This window comes from Phoxinus phoxinus (genome assembly GCF_949152265.1).
Source record: "Phoxinus phoxinus genome assembly, chromosome: 23".
Lineage (NCBI taxonomy): Eukaryota > Metazoa > Chordata > Actinopteri > Cypriniformes > Leuciscidae > Phoxinus > Phoxinus phoxinus.
The window spans coordinates 4082667-4103028 of record NC_136898.1 but is presented as its reverse complement, the minus strand read 5'-3'; the positions used below and the strand labels follow the sequence as shown (position 1 = coordinate 4103028).

At 36.7% G+C, this 20362-nt stretch overlaps 1 protein-coding gene across 6 annotated transcripts in view; it reads left to right on the top strand.

Moving 5' to 3' along the window:
• apc (APC regulator of WNT signaling pathway) overlaps positions 1 to 20362 on the top strand; it is a 42594-nt gene that overhangs the window by 11366 nt on the left and 10866 nt on the right. For 2 of the 6 annotated variants that reach the window (XM_079600729.1, XM_079600731.1), the window contains 8 exons: positions 769 to 850; positions 1875 to 2027; positions 14656 to 14740; positions 15974 to 16175; positions 17193 to 17301; positions 17439 to 17552; positions 17672 to 17755; positions 19539 to 19625. In XM_079600729.1, coding sequence (XP_079456855.1) covers positions 1893 to 2027; positions 14656 to 14740; positions 15974 to 16175; positions 17193 to 17301; positions 17439 to 17552; positions 17672 to 17755; positions 19539 to 19625 — 816 coding nt within the window. In that variant the 5' untranslated portion in view covers positions 769 to 850; positions 1875 to 1892. Of the gene's footprint in view, positions 1 to 768; positions 851 to 1874; positions 2028 to 13933; positions 13951 to 14655; positions 14741 to 15973; positions 16176 to 17192; positions 17302 to 17438; positions 17553 to 17671; positions 17756 to 19538; positions 19626 to 20362 lie in introns of those variants that run through there. The other 4 variants (XM_079600728.1, XM_079600730.1, XM_079600733.1 and 1 more) reach the window with 3 other exon arrangements.

The following is a 20362-nucleotide window of genomic DNA, read 5'->3' as shown; positions in this document are numbered from 1 at the left end:
AATGATCCCTGACACATTGTCTGGCTGCTTGTAATGTAGGCTGTTGGTTAATGTAAAACCAGGGCAAAGCATAATACGGTGGAAGTGGAATGGAAGGAATTCAATTTATTGTGCGTTGTGAAATTGTCATGATACCAGCTTGCGATGTGTGTATTCCTATATGGCAAGTCGCTCTTGTTTTGTTCGACACTTGTTTTGCTCTGGGAAATTTGGTATTTTGGCAGAAAGTGTTTTTGAAGGCAAATGCACGTAGTTGCATTGCTTACAAGTTAGTGATATGAAGTATTTCAGTTCAATGTGTGCATCATCCTGCAGCATTTCAATAATTGAATGGGCCTTTTCCCCCTTCATAGCATGTTTTCTTTTGCATGTGCTCTATTTTTTTCTTTCAGTATTTTGAAAATGTTGTTTACACCTCACAAGCCATCAATATTCAATGCTGAGAATATTATTTGGTATTTTGGCAGAAACCAAAATGTTTTTGAAGGCAAAAGCACAAAGCCATACTGCTCATAAGTTACTAGTGATTTGATGCTAAGTATTAAAGCATATTTACCATAAAACAGGTTCTTCCTAAAGTTATTTGGTACGATTGCACACATTATTATGTTTTATCAGTAGTCCAGAGAGCTGAGCAGGGTTTGCCGCTGTTCTTTAGCATGTCAGTGGTAATTTAGTGGCGATGTGGTGATAGATTTTTCCACATGGTTGATCAGGCCTTCACTTCAGGACGGAGATAAAAATAGAAACTTTCGCTTTGTCTTTCAGAACTGTTTGCTTGACCGGGCTCACTACAAGGGTAAAAAATGGCCCAGAGGCATCGGCTCTGCCATCCACATACACACGTGAGGCACGTGTGTTATAGTTCTTTATGAGTGTCATGACATGGTCATTGACTACATGGCAAACATCAGAGTTCAGAGGATGATGCTCACTCATGATTGACACATGACACTGATGGTCTTTTATAGACCTCACACAAGAGGAAGCCCTCTGGGCAACACTTAGACATGATTTAATAAGCCTCATGTTTATGTGGCCTTTTTTAAATATTTCTTTTCACTAGATATTAAAAGATGTATAGTATAGCCGTAGTGTCCAGTGAAGTAATGCTACTGTATGTTTGGCATATTCACAGACTTGCTCAGAAAAAATGCTATGAAAAAAATAAATATATGTATGAAATACAAATATTTACATGTGTGTACACACACACATATGTGTATGTGAATGTATATATGTATGTATATGTTATGTTTGTGTGTGTGTGTGTGTGTATATATACATATGCATTTGTATTTCTTTCTCACTCTCTCTCTCACACACACACACACACACACACACACACACACACACACACACACACACACGTATATATATATATATGTGTGTGTGTATAAATATATTCTATATATATAACAAAAATATTTTTTAAATGTATATAGAAAAAAATATAAAGCATTTTAGCACACATCTGCAAAAAGGTCAAATATGCAGCAAACTAAAGCTATAATTACTTCTGCTTTATCAAAATCCAAACGAGCGGAGGATATAATTGCACAATGCATATAAAACAGCTTTTTGAATTCCTATATTTTAAACAATTTTGTTTTATTGTGATCCATATTATGTCATATCACCATGTAAATGCTGATTCTGCAGTTATACGTGTTTGCTTATTTCCTTTGATCAGTTATTTTTTCAATACGAGTTATTTTGATCTTGACATATAGGCTAATAGCTTATATTGGTTAAATCAATTTTGCTCCCTTTGGTCAATTTGTATTTCAGTCAAAAATGATCAATCAATTTTGGCATGGGTCATATTAATCGAGCACCACATGTGATTGTTCCTCCGTTCTTGGATGTTGTAGGTCAAGAGATAGTCCAAGATGGCTGCAGCATCTTATGATCAGCTGCTGAAGCAAGTGGAGGCACTGAAGATGGAGAACTCCAACCTTAGACAAGAGCTCGAGGACAACTCCAACCACCTCACCAAACTAGAGACCGAGGCGTCTAATATGAAGGTACAGTGTCCGTTTATATCATACACGACAACATGACATCAAAACCAGGTCTTTTTACCCACTTAACTTATGTTTCTTGACTCATAGAGCGCTGCAGTGATGATGCATTTTTGTGTTAAGTTTACCAAATCAAAAAAGTGCTTATAAAACTGAGCCTGAAGTGCCTATTTATAAGTATGAATTATAAGTATGGTATTATGTGTGAAGTTTATAGACCAGCAGTGATGTATTGACATTTGCATTGATTTGTTATTATTCATGTCTGTATATTTTACTGCTCTACAATGTTTACTTCTGCTTGACCAATATCCAAACGAGCAAAGGATATAATTGCATACTATAAATAAAACAGCTTTTTGAATTACTGTATTTTAAAGAAAGAATATCAATATTGTTTTATTGTGATCTATACTATATCAACATGTTATATTTTTGTAGACCAACCCATAAATTAGCATCACCCTGGTGTCCTTGACCAAAACCCAATGGACTTTTTCATTACCAATAAAGTTTATGATTCTTAAGCATTTTGTTCATTATGATAATCTTCACTAATGAATACAACTTTCATGAATTTTTACAGCATAAATACAATCAGCAGAAGTAAAAAGCTAAACGTTAGATGTAAACCAAATACATCACAGTCGCATGACTTCAGTGTCACCTTCACTAATTTTCTGACAGTGTTTATTTAAAAAAAAATATTTTCCCTGAAAGTTTGAGTTAGAATAGCAATTATAAACTGTAAAAGAAGAGTAAGTGGATTAGTTTTCCTGTTCGGCGTGATGACTATTAATGTCCTCAACAACCTCTGTAGTCCAACCATTTAGCAACTTGTTAGCAAGCTTAAAAAAAATACAATAGAGTATTACTGATGTTTTTATGTCACAGAATAAAACGTTAGAATATCTTGAATTCGTGCGAACCACATCCCTTATTTCAGTCATTTAACCAAAATAACCCATAGAGACAGAGCATATTTAGGCCACGCCCACACCGCCGGGGGGGGGGGGGGGGGGGGGGAACAATCCAACCGTCTCCATTGACTTCGCATTGCGAGAGGCTGCCTCCTTGTCAAACCCAGAAATAAGTTTTTATAAGCTGTCGACCCCAAAAAACGAGTGTTTAAGGACATAAGTGGATCAGGCAGTTGAGACAGAGCGTAACGTGTCTCATTACTCAGAGAACTAACGTACGCCCGCTGGAGGAGAACGTCATCGGCAACACAGGATCGCTTATCTTACAGAAATATAATATATAAAACTGACATTTGGATATTTGACTCACCAGTGACCAAATGTTTATCTTACTGCACACGTAACTGTATTTTTAGTGCATACTGAGTGTCAGGATCCCACAATTTACCTATTCGTTCCAGCCTGTATCCACTTTTAAGTCCTTAAACGCTCGTTTTTTGGGGTCGACAGCTTATAAAAACGTATTTCTGGGTTTCTTAGCTTGTTTGCTGGACACCTCGTCACACAGCAGCTTTTAGGCATTTTTCTGTCTTTAGTTAGAAGCAAGAAATGACAAGGAGGCAGCCTCTCACAATGCAAAGTCAATGGAGACGGTTGGATTGTTTTCCCCCGGTGTGGGCGTGGCCTAAATACGCTCTGTCTCTATAGACTTCAGGATGTTGTGCTAAATGCTAATTTGCAATTTGTAAAAAATGCATCATCCCTCAGCAATCTATTGTGCAGAATTGATCAGTGCACGTTATTCTGGAGAATGAAAAATGATATCAGAATTTTTAATTTCGCAATAACTAGCAGTGAATAATTGTGTAGCCAGTTTGTTCAAACCTACAACATTCTGAAGAGAGAGCGCTAGTAAACTAGAACAGGAACATTTCCTCCTACCTTTTTGTCATTTTCAGTTCAACCTCAAAGGGTTTGTACTTAAACGCCTCAGCGACTCATTTTGTCATCCAAATGCTGTATGGTTGGGCTTGCTTTTAATGTCGCAGACTTTCAAGACTTAAAATGTCATCCTCCGCCACTGATTTTCCACTAAGTACTCTTTCTTCTAGCAGCTTCTGACACCAAAGGCAGTGTTCTCAGGCACTTCTTTGAGTCGAGCTTTTGAAGTGGAAGCGGCAGCCTGCTAGGTGGACATTAAGAAATTGAATGTGACCTGGCAGTCTCTCGGGAAGGAAAAGAAAAAGGAGAGAGGGTTTTTGAAAGAACTTTAGGCCCAAAATGAATGTGGTGAGACATTAAAAGTTGGCTAATGTGGAAGTTTTAAAGCGAGCCTGTCAACCCGGATTGTCTGCACAATTAAAAGACAAGGTTCAAACGAGTTCATGATAAAGATATGTGCAGATATATGGTGCTGAAGACCAGGAAACGGGTCGCTGTCACGTCTTGTACTGTTTAAGACGTGTGAAAGTCTCCTGAAGGGAATTTATGTTGCTCTGAAGACGTGAGATTGGTGTTGCTAAGGGAGAATCTTTGAAGCGGAAGCAGATTGTCTCTCCTCATGTTCATACAAGTCCTTAAAGGATAATTCCGGTATTTAACACCTTGAGTCTATATTGTAGTTTGTTTTGGATGAACAAGAGTGGTGGACAATTTTTTTTTGACAATGGTTCCTCTCTCGAGTTTTTGACTATAAAAGAATTGGCCATGGACCCATTTAACATTGGAGTCAATGGTCATGTCCGAAAATGTCATTAAAACAACCTTTAACATTAGTTTTCAAAACTGTGCAACTCACCGAGTGATTAGTGATGTTAGTTGATGTTCCAGAAACAAAAAGTGTTGCGAAATACAGTTTCTGTCGTGTTTTATTCGTCATTTTGTAAAATCCCATTGAATTCTGTTGAAGGACGGAGTGCTCGTTAATATAAATGCGCTACCGGAAACGGAAAGGGGGCTGTTTACATTTGGTCGATGTAGTCTTTTTGTCGCTTCCGTTTCTCATAAGGCTAGCGAGCAGAGCAACTGTGCTCCCGGAGAGTAAGCGAAATTAACAAACAAAACCTTCTATATGAAGTTGAATATGAAGTTGAACTCGACTGTGACCGTGAGTGTCCCGCGAGACATAAACATCGGTTATCGCCATCAAGTGGTTGGGAGTGTGCTAACGCTTCAGATTCAAATATTGAGCGGAAGTTACACGGTTGTGAAAAAATAGTTCCACTATAGCAAAATAAACTGATTGGAATCATATATTGCGACGATATATTGTTTATAATCATCAACGAACACCACTAATCACTCGGTGAGTTGCACAGTTTTGTAAACGAACATTATTGGCTGTTTTAATGACATTTTCGGACATGACCATTGACTTCAATGTTAAATGGGTCCATGGCCAATTCTTTTATAGTCAAAAACTCGAGAGAGGAACCATTGTCAAAAAAATGTTGTCCACCACTCTTGTTCATCCAAAACAAACTACAATATAGACTCAAGGTGTTAAATACCGGAATTATCCTTTAAGGGTTAAGAGAGGTCTTTTTTAAGTTGGCTCGGGGAAAGCAGCAGTAAAGGTGTCAGTTTTAAAAGTTAGCAGATCAGAATAATTGTTTTTTTGTGTGTGTGTTTAATGGCATCATGTTTGCCGTATAGAGTGCCATTATGCTTTGGTAAACCGGTCTTGTTCACTTTATACTTGTACTTTATTTGTCCCTTAAAGAGAAATTTGTTTTGGTCAAATACAGGTGAAAGCTGCAGAACAAGATACTCACATCAATACCATAACAATCACACAGTTGTGTCCTTTGACCCAGAGTTTAACAGCTTTGTAGCCAAAGGAACAAATCATTTTTATAGCGTGTTTATCTAAACCTTGGGGTGCGAAAACGTAGACCAGATGGAAGTGGTTCGAATTCTGGATAAAACGCACGAGAAGGGTCCAAAGTCATTTTCCTCGTCTGTTTAAAAATAATAATTTTATTTAATATAGATTGAACATTGGGGTAAACCCCCAGACCAACCACTTTCATTGCTGTACTCACCCAAACGGTTTAACTGAGATCTAAGAGCAACTGTCAAATTACCGAATCAGGACGCTAAACCATACAGTAAGATGGACTCAACACAGGCATGATAAAACATCAACATGACCCTCTGAGAAACATGTTTTGTTGCACCCTTCGACACAGATTATCCACATGCACCCCCATATATAGACACTCATAGACTTTGAACACGCTCATAGTCAGCATGAAAGTGAATATTACTTCCTTAATGTGCCGTATTTCCAACGAGAAAATGTGGGGCAAGACTGGATATTGCTATAATTACTAAAAACGTCATATTATTGGCATACTTTTATACAATTTAAAGCTAATCATTACATTTACAGCTAGATTATTGTTAACTGACTGTAATAGTACGGCAGCCTAAAGTCAAGGCTATTTGCCCATAGTTTCATTAACCTGTGTAAACAACATTGTGTAAACTACTGTGTAAACATTAGCCATTCTACATGGACTTGGTGAGATCATCTTTTTTAATTCATTCAATGTGAGTTAAGTGAATAGGATCCATTTTAATTTCATGTTAACTTTAAATACTGCTTTTTTTAGTGCATTCAATGTCCAACAAAGGTGTCCTTGTCATCACGACTCCAATGCCAGAGGGATCGTCTAAACTCTGGGTGTCCCTATTTCTCAAGGAAGTTGTCATCCATTTGCATCTAAAAAAAGAAGAAGAGCGGAATCATATTTGCCTGTGTCGTGTCTCAGGAAGTGAAATCCCTGTTGATGTTTGGCTTATGTAAGAGGTTTTGGGCTTAACCTCTTTCATTAGGATGATCTGATTTTAGGCACATTCTTCTGGCCGCCCGGATGCCAGTGGTTATGTCATCCCTATACGTAATCATAGTGTTTAAACAACTGGGTTTGTCTAGTGTGTTTTTAACTGTGTGACAGATTCTGCGGAGGCCAGAAGTGCATCTGCTGAGTCCTTCATGCTGCCTTCCAGTTTTGAGTGTCTGCTATTTCTACGACTGCAGCAGATAATTGATCAAATCTCTAATGCTAATAATCAAAAACAGATTTCATTATCGATTAGTCAGCTCTTTGCACAGAGATCCTCCATGAGTGATGCTATTTTAAAGAATATTATGATACCTGTAAACCTGCTTTGAAACTGTGTATTATGAAAAGTATTTTAAAGATATTCTTTTTAATTATGTAAGCTTCAAATTTGAAACTATTTTTGCTGACACATTATAGGATACAAATAGACATGAGTTTGAATATTTGCGAACAGCAGAGTGTATCGATTCCCATGGGAATGCTTGAACTGAAAAACAATTATAGCTTAATTTTTGACCACTTAGTTTTTTATAATTTTCACAAGCCTTTGATGGCCCCCAGAATATAATGTTGTATGAATATCTGATCATGCAATATATCAAAAGAAAGAACAGATCCTCTGCTTTTAGACAAAATAATCAGTTTTATTCTAGCTTCATGCATTCTTATTAACACTTGAATGTGGGTAAGTTTCATTTGAAAAAAAATTTGCCTTTGTTTTGATCCAGAGATTATGTACGATTTCAGAGATGCATAACAGCACCACTTGCCGTATAACTGTGAAAACATGAATTGTCTAGGGCGTGGAAGCGTTGTGTCGTAAATGACGGAAAATTCAGTCAATGGCGGGGAAAGAGTTAAATGCAATGCAAGTTTGCTTTGAATAAAAACATCTGACAAATGCATAAATATAAATGTAAAATCCAATTAGTCATTTAATTGAAAAAAAAAAATCCATTATAAAAATATATATATATGAAAAATATAAAAATAAATCTATTTTCAGTATATTGTATGTTCCTCATATCATTCATGTGCTGCCCTCTGCCGATGAAACTTCAGACTGTCTTTTTCCTCATTTTTGTGAAATGCTATGAGAAAGGCAGTGTTTTTGACAGGATTTGTTAAGCGTTCCTCTTATCTTGACGTTTAAACCTGCAACACTAACCCACTGCCTCTCCATCTTCCTCTGTCCATGGTAACTGTGGTTTAGTGTTACAGTGGCACAGAAGGAAAAACACTTTCATTTTTATTCACAAGTGCTATGCACTTTTTCCCAGCATCATTAACATTTTCCTATTTTGCATGGAAGCGTTTGAGGCTCCTTCCGTTTCCCAGCCTGTGAGAGACTTGCGGCTTAATTTAGAGAATCTCCCTTCCTGTCTTTGTTCGTCGCATGAATGCAGCTCCGCTTCAGCCTGCAGTCATTTCCCTTCCCCTCCGGCCAGCTGAAACAAACATCTGCGGCAGAAATAAACTGCATGATGTATCAGCGTCTGGGCTTCCCCTCCCTGCTCCCAAATCCAACTACCAGAGGAGTTTAGCTTTTATTAATCAACATGAGAGAGCCATGTATTATTCTTCCCTTTATTTATTCATTTTTATTATTATTGTATTATATATATATATATATATATATAATTTTATTTTTTTTGGTGTAATTTGGAAATATACTTCTGTTTTTTTTTCCTCCTCGGGGGGTCAGGGTTTACTGAGGGTTAAGTAAAAGAGGAATGTATACATTTATTAATATTGCTGTACCCTTTTGTATATTCCATTAATTGTTTTTTATATATATTAGAGAGCAATACAAGATTTAGTGGCAAAATCTGCGGTTTTCTGTCAAAATAAAAGTTTGATGGTTTTATGTTTGAAAATGATCAAATTAAGTTCAATATTGAAATATTTAGATTTTTTTTTTTTTTGACAGTATTTTACAATTTTTTTTTAATAATAATAATTATTGTTTATAGCCATGTTTATACACTGTCCGGCCCAAAAAAAGTAGCTGTTGTTTGGTTTAAAATAGGCAAATGATTAAGCGTCTATGATTGGATTCTTCTAACCCTAATTGGAGTGTGTAGCTTTTCATTTCTTTAACAACCCTGTATGAGACACATCATGGCCATATTCCAGGATGACAATTTCAAGATTCATCAGGCTCAGATTGTCAATACAAGATCTTGACCAAAAATGTATGCACCTCTTAATGGAAGTAGTATCACAACATTTATTTTATAGGCATATATTTTAGGTCAAGATCTTGTATTGTCACTGCAAGAGTCCAGCACTGTGTAAAGTCTCCTCCAGCACATCCCAAAGACTCAGTGCATTTAAGATCTGGACTCAGAGGAGACGATTCATATGTGAAAAAGATTCTTCATGATCCTCACAACCATTCTTTCACAATCTGAGCCTGATGAATCTTGACACTGTCATCCTGCAATATGGCCATGATGTGTCTCATTCATGACTGTTTAAAAGGAATAGTTCACTTAAATAAAATTAAAATTCTGTCATCATATACTCACCCTCAAGTTGTTTCAAACTTATATGAATTTCTTTCTTCTGCTGAACACAAAAGTAGATATTTTGAAGAATGTATTTATACATAAATTCATTATAAATAAATGAACTTTCCCTATGGGATGAGCTCAGCAAATAATGCTTCTCTTTTCCCACATTAATGACTCAGAATGCTGTAATCTTCTAATGAAACATCTCTGGTGGATTTCCTGGACACAGTTTGCACTTTGCCCAGAAAAGTGCAGCGTTGCAGGGGAAAAATCTGCTTAGACATTGCCTTTTCTGTCCAGAACTTGTTTTCTTCTTAATCTCTAAAGTAGGTAGGTCTAGATGTTGTGTTTGTGAGTGTATATAATGTTGTCCAACCTTATTTTTAGGTTCGTTCTTACTTGGTAGTGATGCACCAAAATTTCAGCAACAGAAAATATAACATTTTTGACTGCCAAAATCGTTGAAATGGTGGCGTTTAATTAGCGCTTCTCTGATTGCGTGTTTTGACTGTCAGTGGATAAGCTACAACATGTCAGCTGTGTGGACGTTAGCGTTTGGTTTTTTATCTTAAATGGTCTTAATTTTGATGAACCAAGATGTTTTAGTCTATGCCCTTTTCAGCTGATTCATGAACAAAACTCCACTAAACATTATTTGAAGCACGCCTACCATTCAATAATCACAATTGAATCTGATATGAAACAAAGTCTCCGCTTTTGTTAGTTATTCTAGTCAATGCTAGTTATTCTAGAATTTAAAATGAAGAATTGAAGTTTCTTTAACAGTAGTCGTAGCCTCAGACGTCACGCCTACGGACCGTTGGCTGAACGTCTGATGCATATGGCACACTTTTCTGGAAACACTTCAGGAGTTTCGAAGTTGCGATCTGATTGTGTGTCGTGCTATTTATCGATCCGCCTGGAAACAAATGACGCCAAAACCCCTCGTGGAAGAAGAAAGAGTTGTTTACAACTGTGACAATGAGCGCTTATCTGGATCAACTAAACACTGGATTTTCAAAAGTATGGGAAGGTCATGGCTCTATTGTTGTAGTAAACTTGCACAACGTTTTTGAATGAATAATTTATTACATGCACGCCGGTCTGTTATTGTAAGAGACATCGACATTATATTGACACGCCCCTAAACATGACGCTGAACAAAACAAACTGTGATTGGTTGCGATACATGTCAGTCAAACGTCCTCTAGGGCGGTCCTTGACCAAGAAAAGCTGCGATAGAGTCCAGACCTTCTGCCGTCAGTCTGAAGCTCTGGCTACACGAGACTACCTTCACAGTGACGTGACTGATCGCTGTAGCTACTCTTTACTACTAGTTATAGCACAAAACAAATGTGAAGGAACATCAGAAGGTGTGCTGAAAGAAACAGTACCGTACTGTACCGTAATCGCTCAATCAGTGTTTCACGTCACGTAAACAATCAATGTTACATTACGTTTACCTCAGGAAAGCTAGGAAAAAAAACATAACTTTTGCTAAATACTTGCACTATATAACACAGGGGTTTTCAAAGTCTAAGACAGTGGGCCTCCCTTTTGACACAACTTACCCAATGGCGTAAAACCCCCTCACATAGCAATGTCAGACTCTTAACTCCTAACTTTTATCATCGTTTGTGTTAACATGAAATGTGCTGAAAAGTGCCGTTAGGCCTCGTTTACGCTGTCAGTGAAATGTGACCCAATTCTGATTTTTTTTTTTACTCAAATGTGACAGATCGGATGTGTTTCTATGATCGTGTAACAGGAAAAAAACGCATGCATTCGGATATTTCGAGATCGGTTTCAGGCCTCATTCATAATTATATGTGGAAATAAATCAGATATTAATCAGATATGTGCCAATGCGACTGTCATGTAAACAGGCTGATCGGATTTTCTGAGGCATTGGGCAACATCTCCGCGGTTTAGTGACGAGAGAAACCTCGAGAAACGCATCTGCAAGGGATGGTCCGACGAAGCGTCATAGGAATGTGGACAAACGTTGACACATCAACAAATCAAAGGTTGGCTTGCTCGTCCTAAAATTTCGGACCCACGTCTCCCCGTTAAAGCCAATATTTAAACACAATAATGATCCCACCAGTCCTGAGATCTCTCTCGCACACAATAACTGAAGCATATGCGGAGGCTGCAATGATGCCACTTTTCGTCCTCATCCGCCTCAAAATCATGGTGAACTTTGCATATATCGCAGAGCTAGCATCAAGCATATTTCACGTTCGTCCATCTATGCAAGAGAATTTAACCCTTTAAACGTGTAATGTTTCAGATATATGGCAAGTGTAAACGCGTGAATCGGATACAGTTGAAACGGACGGTCAAAAAACAAAAAGAATTGGGCATCAAATCCTGCAGTGTAAACGAGGCCTTATTTTCAGAATAATAACAATGTAACCTTTTTAATTTATTAATTTAAATGAATTATTAGGCTATAATGTTTACCACTCTCCGCACCTCCCCTGGCATGCTCTGGCGCCCCACACTTTGAAAACCCCTGATATAACATTCGTTTTATCATATTCAAATTTTTACTTAACCTCTTGTCTGTTTTAAATTTTATGTATGTTTGTGATAACTTGCTTTAATGACAGATTTATTCAGCCACCGTTTAACTGTTTATATTTCAACAACAAATTAATATATCATAAGAAATTTGTTCTAAAATGTGCAATTATCATTTTTATATTCAACATGAGTGTTGATTCATTCATTGATTAAACTTAACTTTCAGTTTTGATGTTATGGCAACAAATATTTTGGTGCATCACTGGTTTCCTCAATGGATATGTTGGTTGAGAAGCGTTGAATTCAGATCATTTCATTTATTGACGTCATGTTCTTGTCATAGCCTAAGCCTCAGTCTTTTTGAGAAGAGTAGCCTAGTTCATGGTTTAAATCTTGTTTGTCGTCAGTCGCCACGCTTGTTTTCTCCTGAGTGCATGCCATGTGTGTCATGTGATGTTTTCTTTCCACGTTTCAAGGACATTCTACCTTTATCACTGGGAAAGCAAAGAGGCCTTCCATCCGCCCACACAAACCCGGTCCCCTCCTCTCGCACTCGAACAATACCTCCCACCGCAGGCCCACGGGTCTCGTCTGACTCCAGGTCAGATGAAATGCATGCTAGATAGGAATCAGATATGCGAGTATTTCGGGCTCCCTGCAGATGGCTGCCTAGGAGCATTGATTTCCATTACTGGGAGGATAGGATGACATTTTTAAAAGTGTTGTGTGCTTGCAGCTTCGCACATGAGTGGCTGTTTGACTCTAATATTGTACCAAGGGCATCTGCATCGCTGTAACCTGATTCCTTCGGACGTTGACTCTGGGAAGAGGAAAAACTAGGACCTCCATTATAGCCTCAGACGCATTAGGATATTGAAGTGCATTCGAATGTGGATTTGGCTGTTGAAAATGTTATTATAGCTGTAATCTACTCTCATAAAGGTTATTTTAGGATTTCAGCAAATCACTTTTGTAATATTAGCAATAGCAAGTAGACCTTTAAAAAATGTGAACTCTTAATGCGTTAATTTGCATAACGTTTTTTTAATATTAGTCAAGCATCTAGCACAGTTACGGTACTATTGTTCATAGTAAGTGATCGTTAATATTAAGTTTTCTAAGTGATCGTTAATATTAAGTTTTCTAAGTGATCGTTAATATTAAGTTTTATAATTGATATTTAAATATATGAAATTTGTTTTATATTAGATATTTATGGTTTAATTTTATGTTTTTAAGTTTTTTTAAATTGTTTTATTGTGGTGTTGTTTAATTTTTAATTTTTAAATATATATCATTATATTTTATTTTGTACTATATACGTTATATTGTTTATTATATATTTTTAATTTGATACAATTGTAATTATTATATTATTTTTAATTTGATATTTTCATTAATTTAATTTGATATAATAAGATTTTATATTATATTATCTTGTATTTTATTATATTTTATGTTTTAAAACTGTGTCATATTTGAATGAAGATTATTTTTGAAAGACCAGAGACATTTCTGAAGAGGCCATGTTGTCTTTAACAAGCAGAGAGAATGATGATGATGCTGCCGTCGTTTCATCTCTCTGACTCACAGTGCAGTACAGCGGTCTGTAATCATATGACCTCCCCTATAATGAAGCTGTTGTTTCCTGAGACGGCTCAGTGTGACGTCATGCTCCCTTGGGAGAAAACACCCGAGTGACTCTCCTTAGACACGGAATAACCCCGTGTTGTTCTTTTCTACTGGATAAGGGAAGATAAACGGCATGCTCATGTGTGACCTTCCCCTTCTGGACACCTCCGGCCTTCTCCACGCGTCTCCAGTGAGCTGTGGACATGGTGACCCCGGGCCGTTTGGGAAGGGTGGTCCTGTGAGCCGAACGGGGAAGCATCTGTGCTCTTCATGAGGCTTTGGGTCTCCGGGATGGGATGAAGGAAGGGGGAGGTAGTCGCTTCCTGTAAGGCAGTCGCATTGTTTGGGCTTTTTCGGCTTACAAACACGCTGGAGAACTCGGAGTAATGTTTGATATGGTTTGGGGCCGTATTGGCATAATCAAGGGTTTGAGTTATGTTGGCCGTAACCGTAAAGGAACATTGACCAAAACCTTGTGGTAAGTTCTACAAATAGCCTCAATGTTTTTCTTATACTTTACTGTTATTGTGTCAACAGACATGACTTTTGCTTTTAATCAATAATTACTATTGGTTGATCATCAATATAACTGCAGTATTTGTGCTCCAAACATAATTGATTCATGTGTCTTAAACATGCTAGTGTCATAGCAATAGGTTTTGCACCCTTCTTTTTTCTTCTGAAAAAGTAAAAAACTAGATTCTAGTAACTCATATAAGTCATATAATCAGCGAGCTCTGCTACATTTTATTTGTAGTACGGCAAAATGCGGTGGTTTATGATGTGTAAAGCCCTGACCAGCTGAAGTTCGGTTGAGGAGTGAACGCTAGATGATTTTCTTGCCTACATCAAAAACCTTTAGCAGAATTCAAGGCCTTTCAGGCATTATCACGGCCAGATCACGCATGAACACGGCACTAAAGAAGTAGCAGGTGCATCTTTACAGCTTCAAAGCTGTTTATGTCTCTGACACGCGCGTCTTCAAAGCGCTGCAAAGCTCTTTGATGGAAGTTTTCTTCTCTTTATCAGCCCACAGGCTGTAGAAGTCTTCTTACATGTGGTGGGAGATGGAAATATCTCATGTTTTTCTTTTTTTCTGGTACCTTCCGTGCATCATGTTGTATTATCTGAAGATGGCTTCTAACACTACCACACACACAGATATTGTCTGTTTCTCTTTCAGGAGGTTTTGAAGCAGCTACAAGGAACTATTGTAGAGGATCCTGACGACTCGCAAGGGCAGATTGAGTTTTTCGAAAGATTTAAAGGTGAGGGAAGTTCAATTATTCTGTGAACAATGCATGTTTTAGCATTATAAACTCACTCAAGACATCACTGATAAATATGGTAAAAATGTTAACTGATAGATATCACCATACTTACCCAGTTGATTCATCACAGTACATTAAGACTTATAAAGATTTCTAAAATGTTATGTTGTAAATAATTGTTAACATGCATTAATTGACATTCTTTTCCAGAAATTAAATCTGAACATTGGATAAAGCCAGTTTTGATTTTGTTGACATAGTTTTAAAGGCTTTTAAAGAGGAGATTTCAGGAAATCTCTTTATATCCCTCCAGAAATCAGAAAATACTGTCAACAGTCAGAAAAAAAAAAAAAAGGAATAAATCGGGCAAATGATATATGAACAAACCACTGTGTAAAACCCTTCGGAATATAGATTGGAAAAAAAGAGAAAAAACCCATGTCCTTTAAAAATATGTTGTAATTTAAATCTACAGATGCAAATATATAAAATGTAATAAAATATAAAAAAAATTCTTTCCACTCATCTGAAAGAAGTCGTGATGGGAAAACAAAATAGCCCAAAATTGACAAGTGCATGAAATAACAATGTTTTTTTGCCGGTATTGTCTTGCCTTAAGACATCATAGGTGCATTCCTAAGCAAACTTCCAAATAATAACTAATTTTAGACAAACTATTCACCCAATTATTGTGTGTGCTGTGTATTTGTATGCTTGGCCAAATATTGTTGTTAGCTTAGCAACTAGGTAATATCAAACCCTATCAGAATCAAATGCTATTTGTGTGGTTGCTGCATATGTAGGCCGTTCCAAATCCGTCACTTGTGGCGTTTCATTTCAGTTCGATGCTGCCTTAGAAGGTCTATATAGAAGTAGAAACAAGTGTTTGGAGCAGAGTCTTTCGTGAAGATAAAGATGTAAAAACTTCCCTTAATCTACCATTTTTCCTTTTTGTAATCGTCTGAAACGTGCTGCGACTTCTATTCCAAAGCAACTTACATAATGCAATTAACATCAGGCATGCAAAATATTGCAATATGCACACATTTGGATTTGTGCCGATGCGGATTACGTGACCCCAAGTTTATTTGTGTAGTGCATTTCCCACACTGCAGTGTTTTATTTTGAGGATGCAGCCTTCGAAATGAGACGCATCTACTGTTAGGTGTGGCTTTTTCTGGAAAATACGGTACGTGTGGCATCATCATCATCTCCCATTCTGTCCTGCAGAAATGAGTCTTGACCCCAGCAGTTTCTCGGGCCCAGGCGTGAAGTTGAGGTCCAAGGCCTCTCTGCAGGGCTCCGGTTCGGGCCACTCCGCCGACAGCAGTCCCAGTCCCAGTCCCAGTCCCATGAGCTCCTTCCCCAGGAGAGGGGTGACTGGCGGAGGTCGAGACAGTGCCGGTTACCTGGAGGAGCTGGAGAAGGAACGGTGAGCTCTCACATGAACGGATCATTCTGTGCATTAGATGGACATTTGACCGGTTAGATCCTTATTTAACTAAAGGTTTCTTCTAAAGCTCTTCTAGGGTTTTGCTACGGGATGAGATTTACCGTACATGGTAAACTGTGGTAGTGATGGTACATTCCAGATAGCCAGCTTTGATTTCAAGCGAAAAAGTGTTTGAATATCAGAAGTTTATTGCAAAATATTCTGATATATATCGTTCAAACATTTGGGGTCAGTAAGACTTTTTTCTTATCTTTTTTACAATACAATTTGTAATTTTTATTTATTTTATTTACGGTAGTTCAATTACAAAGTACAATGCAAAAGGTACAAGACAAATACAAGGCATTGTGGTACAATTCAGACAGAGTACGTAAAACAACGAATAACAACAACAAAAATATAAAATAAACATGTAAAAAATAAAATAATAATAATAATAATGCAACGATGCATTAAATTGTGCATCAAATTAAATTGTGCATCAAAAGTGACAGTAAAGACATTTGTAATATTAAAAAGATTTCGATTTCAAATAAATTCTCTATTCATCAAAGTATCCTGAAAAAAGAAAATATATAATGGTTTCCACAAAAATATGCACAACTGTTTCCAACATTGATAATAATCAGAAATGTTTCTTGAGCAGCAAATCATCATATTATACTGATTTCTGAAGGATCATGTGACACTGAAGACTGGAGTAATGATGCTGAAAATACAGCTTTGATCATAGGAATAAATTACATTTTAAAATATATTTAAATAGAAAACAGTAATTTTTTCACACAATTACTGTTTTTTTCTGTATTTTTTTTATCAAATAAATGCAGATTCGGTGAGCAGAAGAGACTTCTTTTGAAAATTGCCGATCAGTTTCTCTATAGAGGAAATAAATGGCATTTTGACTTCTGGAACCTTACTGTCATTACATGTTGATTTCAATAATAATTAAAATCAAATGTCATTGTTTTCATGAGTGACTTTTCTTTCTATTAGGTCTTTGTTGATGGCAGAACTTGAGAAGGAAGAAAAGGAAAAAGACTGGTATTATGCCCAGCTACAAAACCTGACCAAAAGGATTGACAGTCTGCCACTGACCGAGAATGTAAGTAAAACGTATAAAAGCTGCAGTGTGCCATGTGGCGTTCAATGCAGTAGATTTAATACACATCATTACTTGTATGATTTTGGGCCTTACATGATCTCTGTAGCTTCACACTTCTTCTTCTTCTGCTGTTGTAGTTTTCTCTCCAGACCGATATGACTCGCAGGCAACTGGAATACGAGGCCCGGCAGATTCGAGCCGCCATGGAGGAGCAACTGGGCACGTGTCAGGACATGGAGAAACGGGCACAGGTGGGCTGAAATGCAGAAACTGAAACACTATAAAATTGCTCATGAAACTAAAACAGGCGTCTAAATTCAGTGTATGAAACCAGCAGTTTGGTGATGAAGTTTCCATCATTTGTCTTCAGGGCCGCGTCGCTCGGATACAGCAGATAGAAAAAGACATGCTGAGGATTCGGACACGTTTACAGGCCCAGTCGGCCGACACGGAGGTACTGGATTAATCTGATGCCTATTATAAAGTTACATTTAGGATAAATAGTCATTTGTACAGCTCAGTGTTATGATCTCTATTTATGTCCACATGAACACGTGAAAGTCATTTTGTGAAGTCTTGTTTAACCTTGTAAAGCCTGACAAATAAAATAATAGTCTGAAAAATCTAATGTTTTAAATGGAACAGCTTATTGAAGCTTTACACAAAAAATATTTTTTTTTTTAAATCAAAAAGTGTGTTTTATGTTGAGTATCATATTTGATACATCGGGCCTTTATGGATCATATAGTTTAATATAGTGAGAATATGGAGCTCATACACTCATATAAAAATAAAAATGTAAATATTGTATTATTTAAATAATTTATTTAGTTGGAGCAGATTATATTTATTTAACAGAAAAGTCAAATAATATTCTAATAGCTTGTAATGTAAATCAATGATATCTTCATAACAGTATAACAGATTACTTGCATAAAATGCATATTAATATCATAGTTTAATGATCAAAGCTCTGTAGTTTCAAAGAAATGCAATACAATGATGATTGAGAGATGAAAAAAATAAATGTTCATCAAAAGCCTAATGGATCATACTTGATACTTACATTTTAACATGATTTTTATAAAAAATGAAGTAAACCTAAGCGCTTCAGTCCAGTAAGTGTTCATCTTGAAATATTACTAACAATATAAAAGTTAATATTATGTTTACTTTATAAAAATCAGTAAAGATTTCACAGCAAAAAGACACGTGATCCACGAGCTGAAGATGGATGTTTTTACAATTATATTAAAAGGCCTTTATTTGCTAAAAAAGTATAAACTATCGATCAGATGACAGAAGGCATGTGGAAGATTAACAGGTTTTCAACAAAGTTGATAATTAAGAGGACTTTGAAATAATAAATATGACACATCAGGCTTTATAAGGTTAATCATATTTTGATGGAATGGAAATTTTTGGTCAGATTGTGAAAGCATTTGTTCCTCTTCACGTTTAATTAATTTTCTTTAGAAAGGCTGTAATTTCCATTTCAGCGTCAGTGTTTTTGTGCACGTTTCAATGTCTTATGTTCTGCTTTTAGAGCTTGTTCTGTAGCGAATGGAAATAGTGCACATAAAGTGCTTCTGAGCATAAACACTGAAGCCATGAAAGTTTAATTGAATTTGCATGCTCTACTAATGTATCGTGCTCGGTGTGGCTGAGCGTTAAAAACAGTAGTGGCACCTAGGCTTAGGATGCACAGCTATGTTCACATTTACTTTTATGCATTTGGCAGATGCTTTTATCCAAAGCGTCTTACATTTGCATTCAAGATATGAATTTCATGCTTTCCCTGGGAATCAAACCTATTACCTTGCCATTGCTATTGCAGTGCTCTTCTGTGCCACAGGATGTCTATGCATATTATATAGTAAAATAGTTCACAAGTGGAAGTTGCTCACTAACATGCTCCGAGTTTGCACGTGATTTTCCCATTAAGTGGATAAATCCTATTGGACACTTCTGCTTTTCCTCCCCCTCTTGTTTCAATCCTGTTGGCTGAATGAGGAAGCAATGTAGGTCAGAAAGAGCCTGGTGCTCCTGCAGCTGCTGTCCTGTAGCTCAAGACTGCTCAGCCTCGCTCTGTATCTCTATACGCTGATTTATCCCTACTTCTCAGAGCTGATTACACAGGTTATCTGTCCCATGTTCCACCTGCCTTGACCTATGCCTTTCCTCATGACTTACTCTTTTAACGCGCTGATTCCTCATCTTCCTCTTTGAATCATCAGGTCAAGCATGACCCTGTGACTCAGACTGAAGGTGCTCATGCATCAGGAGATGCTGGTGGAGGTGGTGGTAGTGCAGTATGCTCACAGGTAAGAACTGGATCTATTTGCAGTAGTCTCCCACTAAATTAGACTCATTTTGTTGATGCTCTCATGAACCGAAGTGTTTTCCGGTGGCCCTTTTTTTCAGCCAGTGGGTGCCAAGGATTTCAGGACCTTTTTAAAAAGCCCTTTCAGTCTATGCCAAGAGCTTCGGTGTGCTTTGAATAATAATGATTTGAATGCAGATGCTAATGGTTTTATTGTTCATCATAGAGACCTAGTTAGACTTTGAAATTCTAAGCAGAAACAGGAGAGTTTTTTGTACTTCACACTGTTTCACTTGCATTAAGCCTGTGTGGTATTTTTCAGACAGATGGTGTGAGCTGTATGTCACTGGATTAGGTGCAGGGATCGAGTTTAATACTAGAGCCATACATTGTTTACGAAGCACAGAGAATTGCCTCTATTTTGTGTTTGCAAATTGTATTTTATTTTTTTGCATCTTCATTTTTTAAGATTTGTTTTTAAATTATTTGATCTGTACTTATTTATGATAACAATGTTTTTTTTTTTTCAATATAAAATAAATTCAGTAGTGCAATAAAACAATGCTTTCCCTTAACTTGACTTACACTATTCTGAGCACAAGAGGAAATGATAAAAAATGCATTAGAGAAATATATTATAAATATAAATTTTATAAATATATATTTATGAAATTATGTTTAATGTAATAAACTTTAAAAAATAATTATAATAAAATAAAAACTACTATTAAATATAAT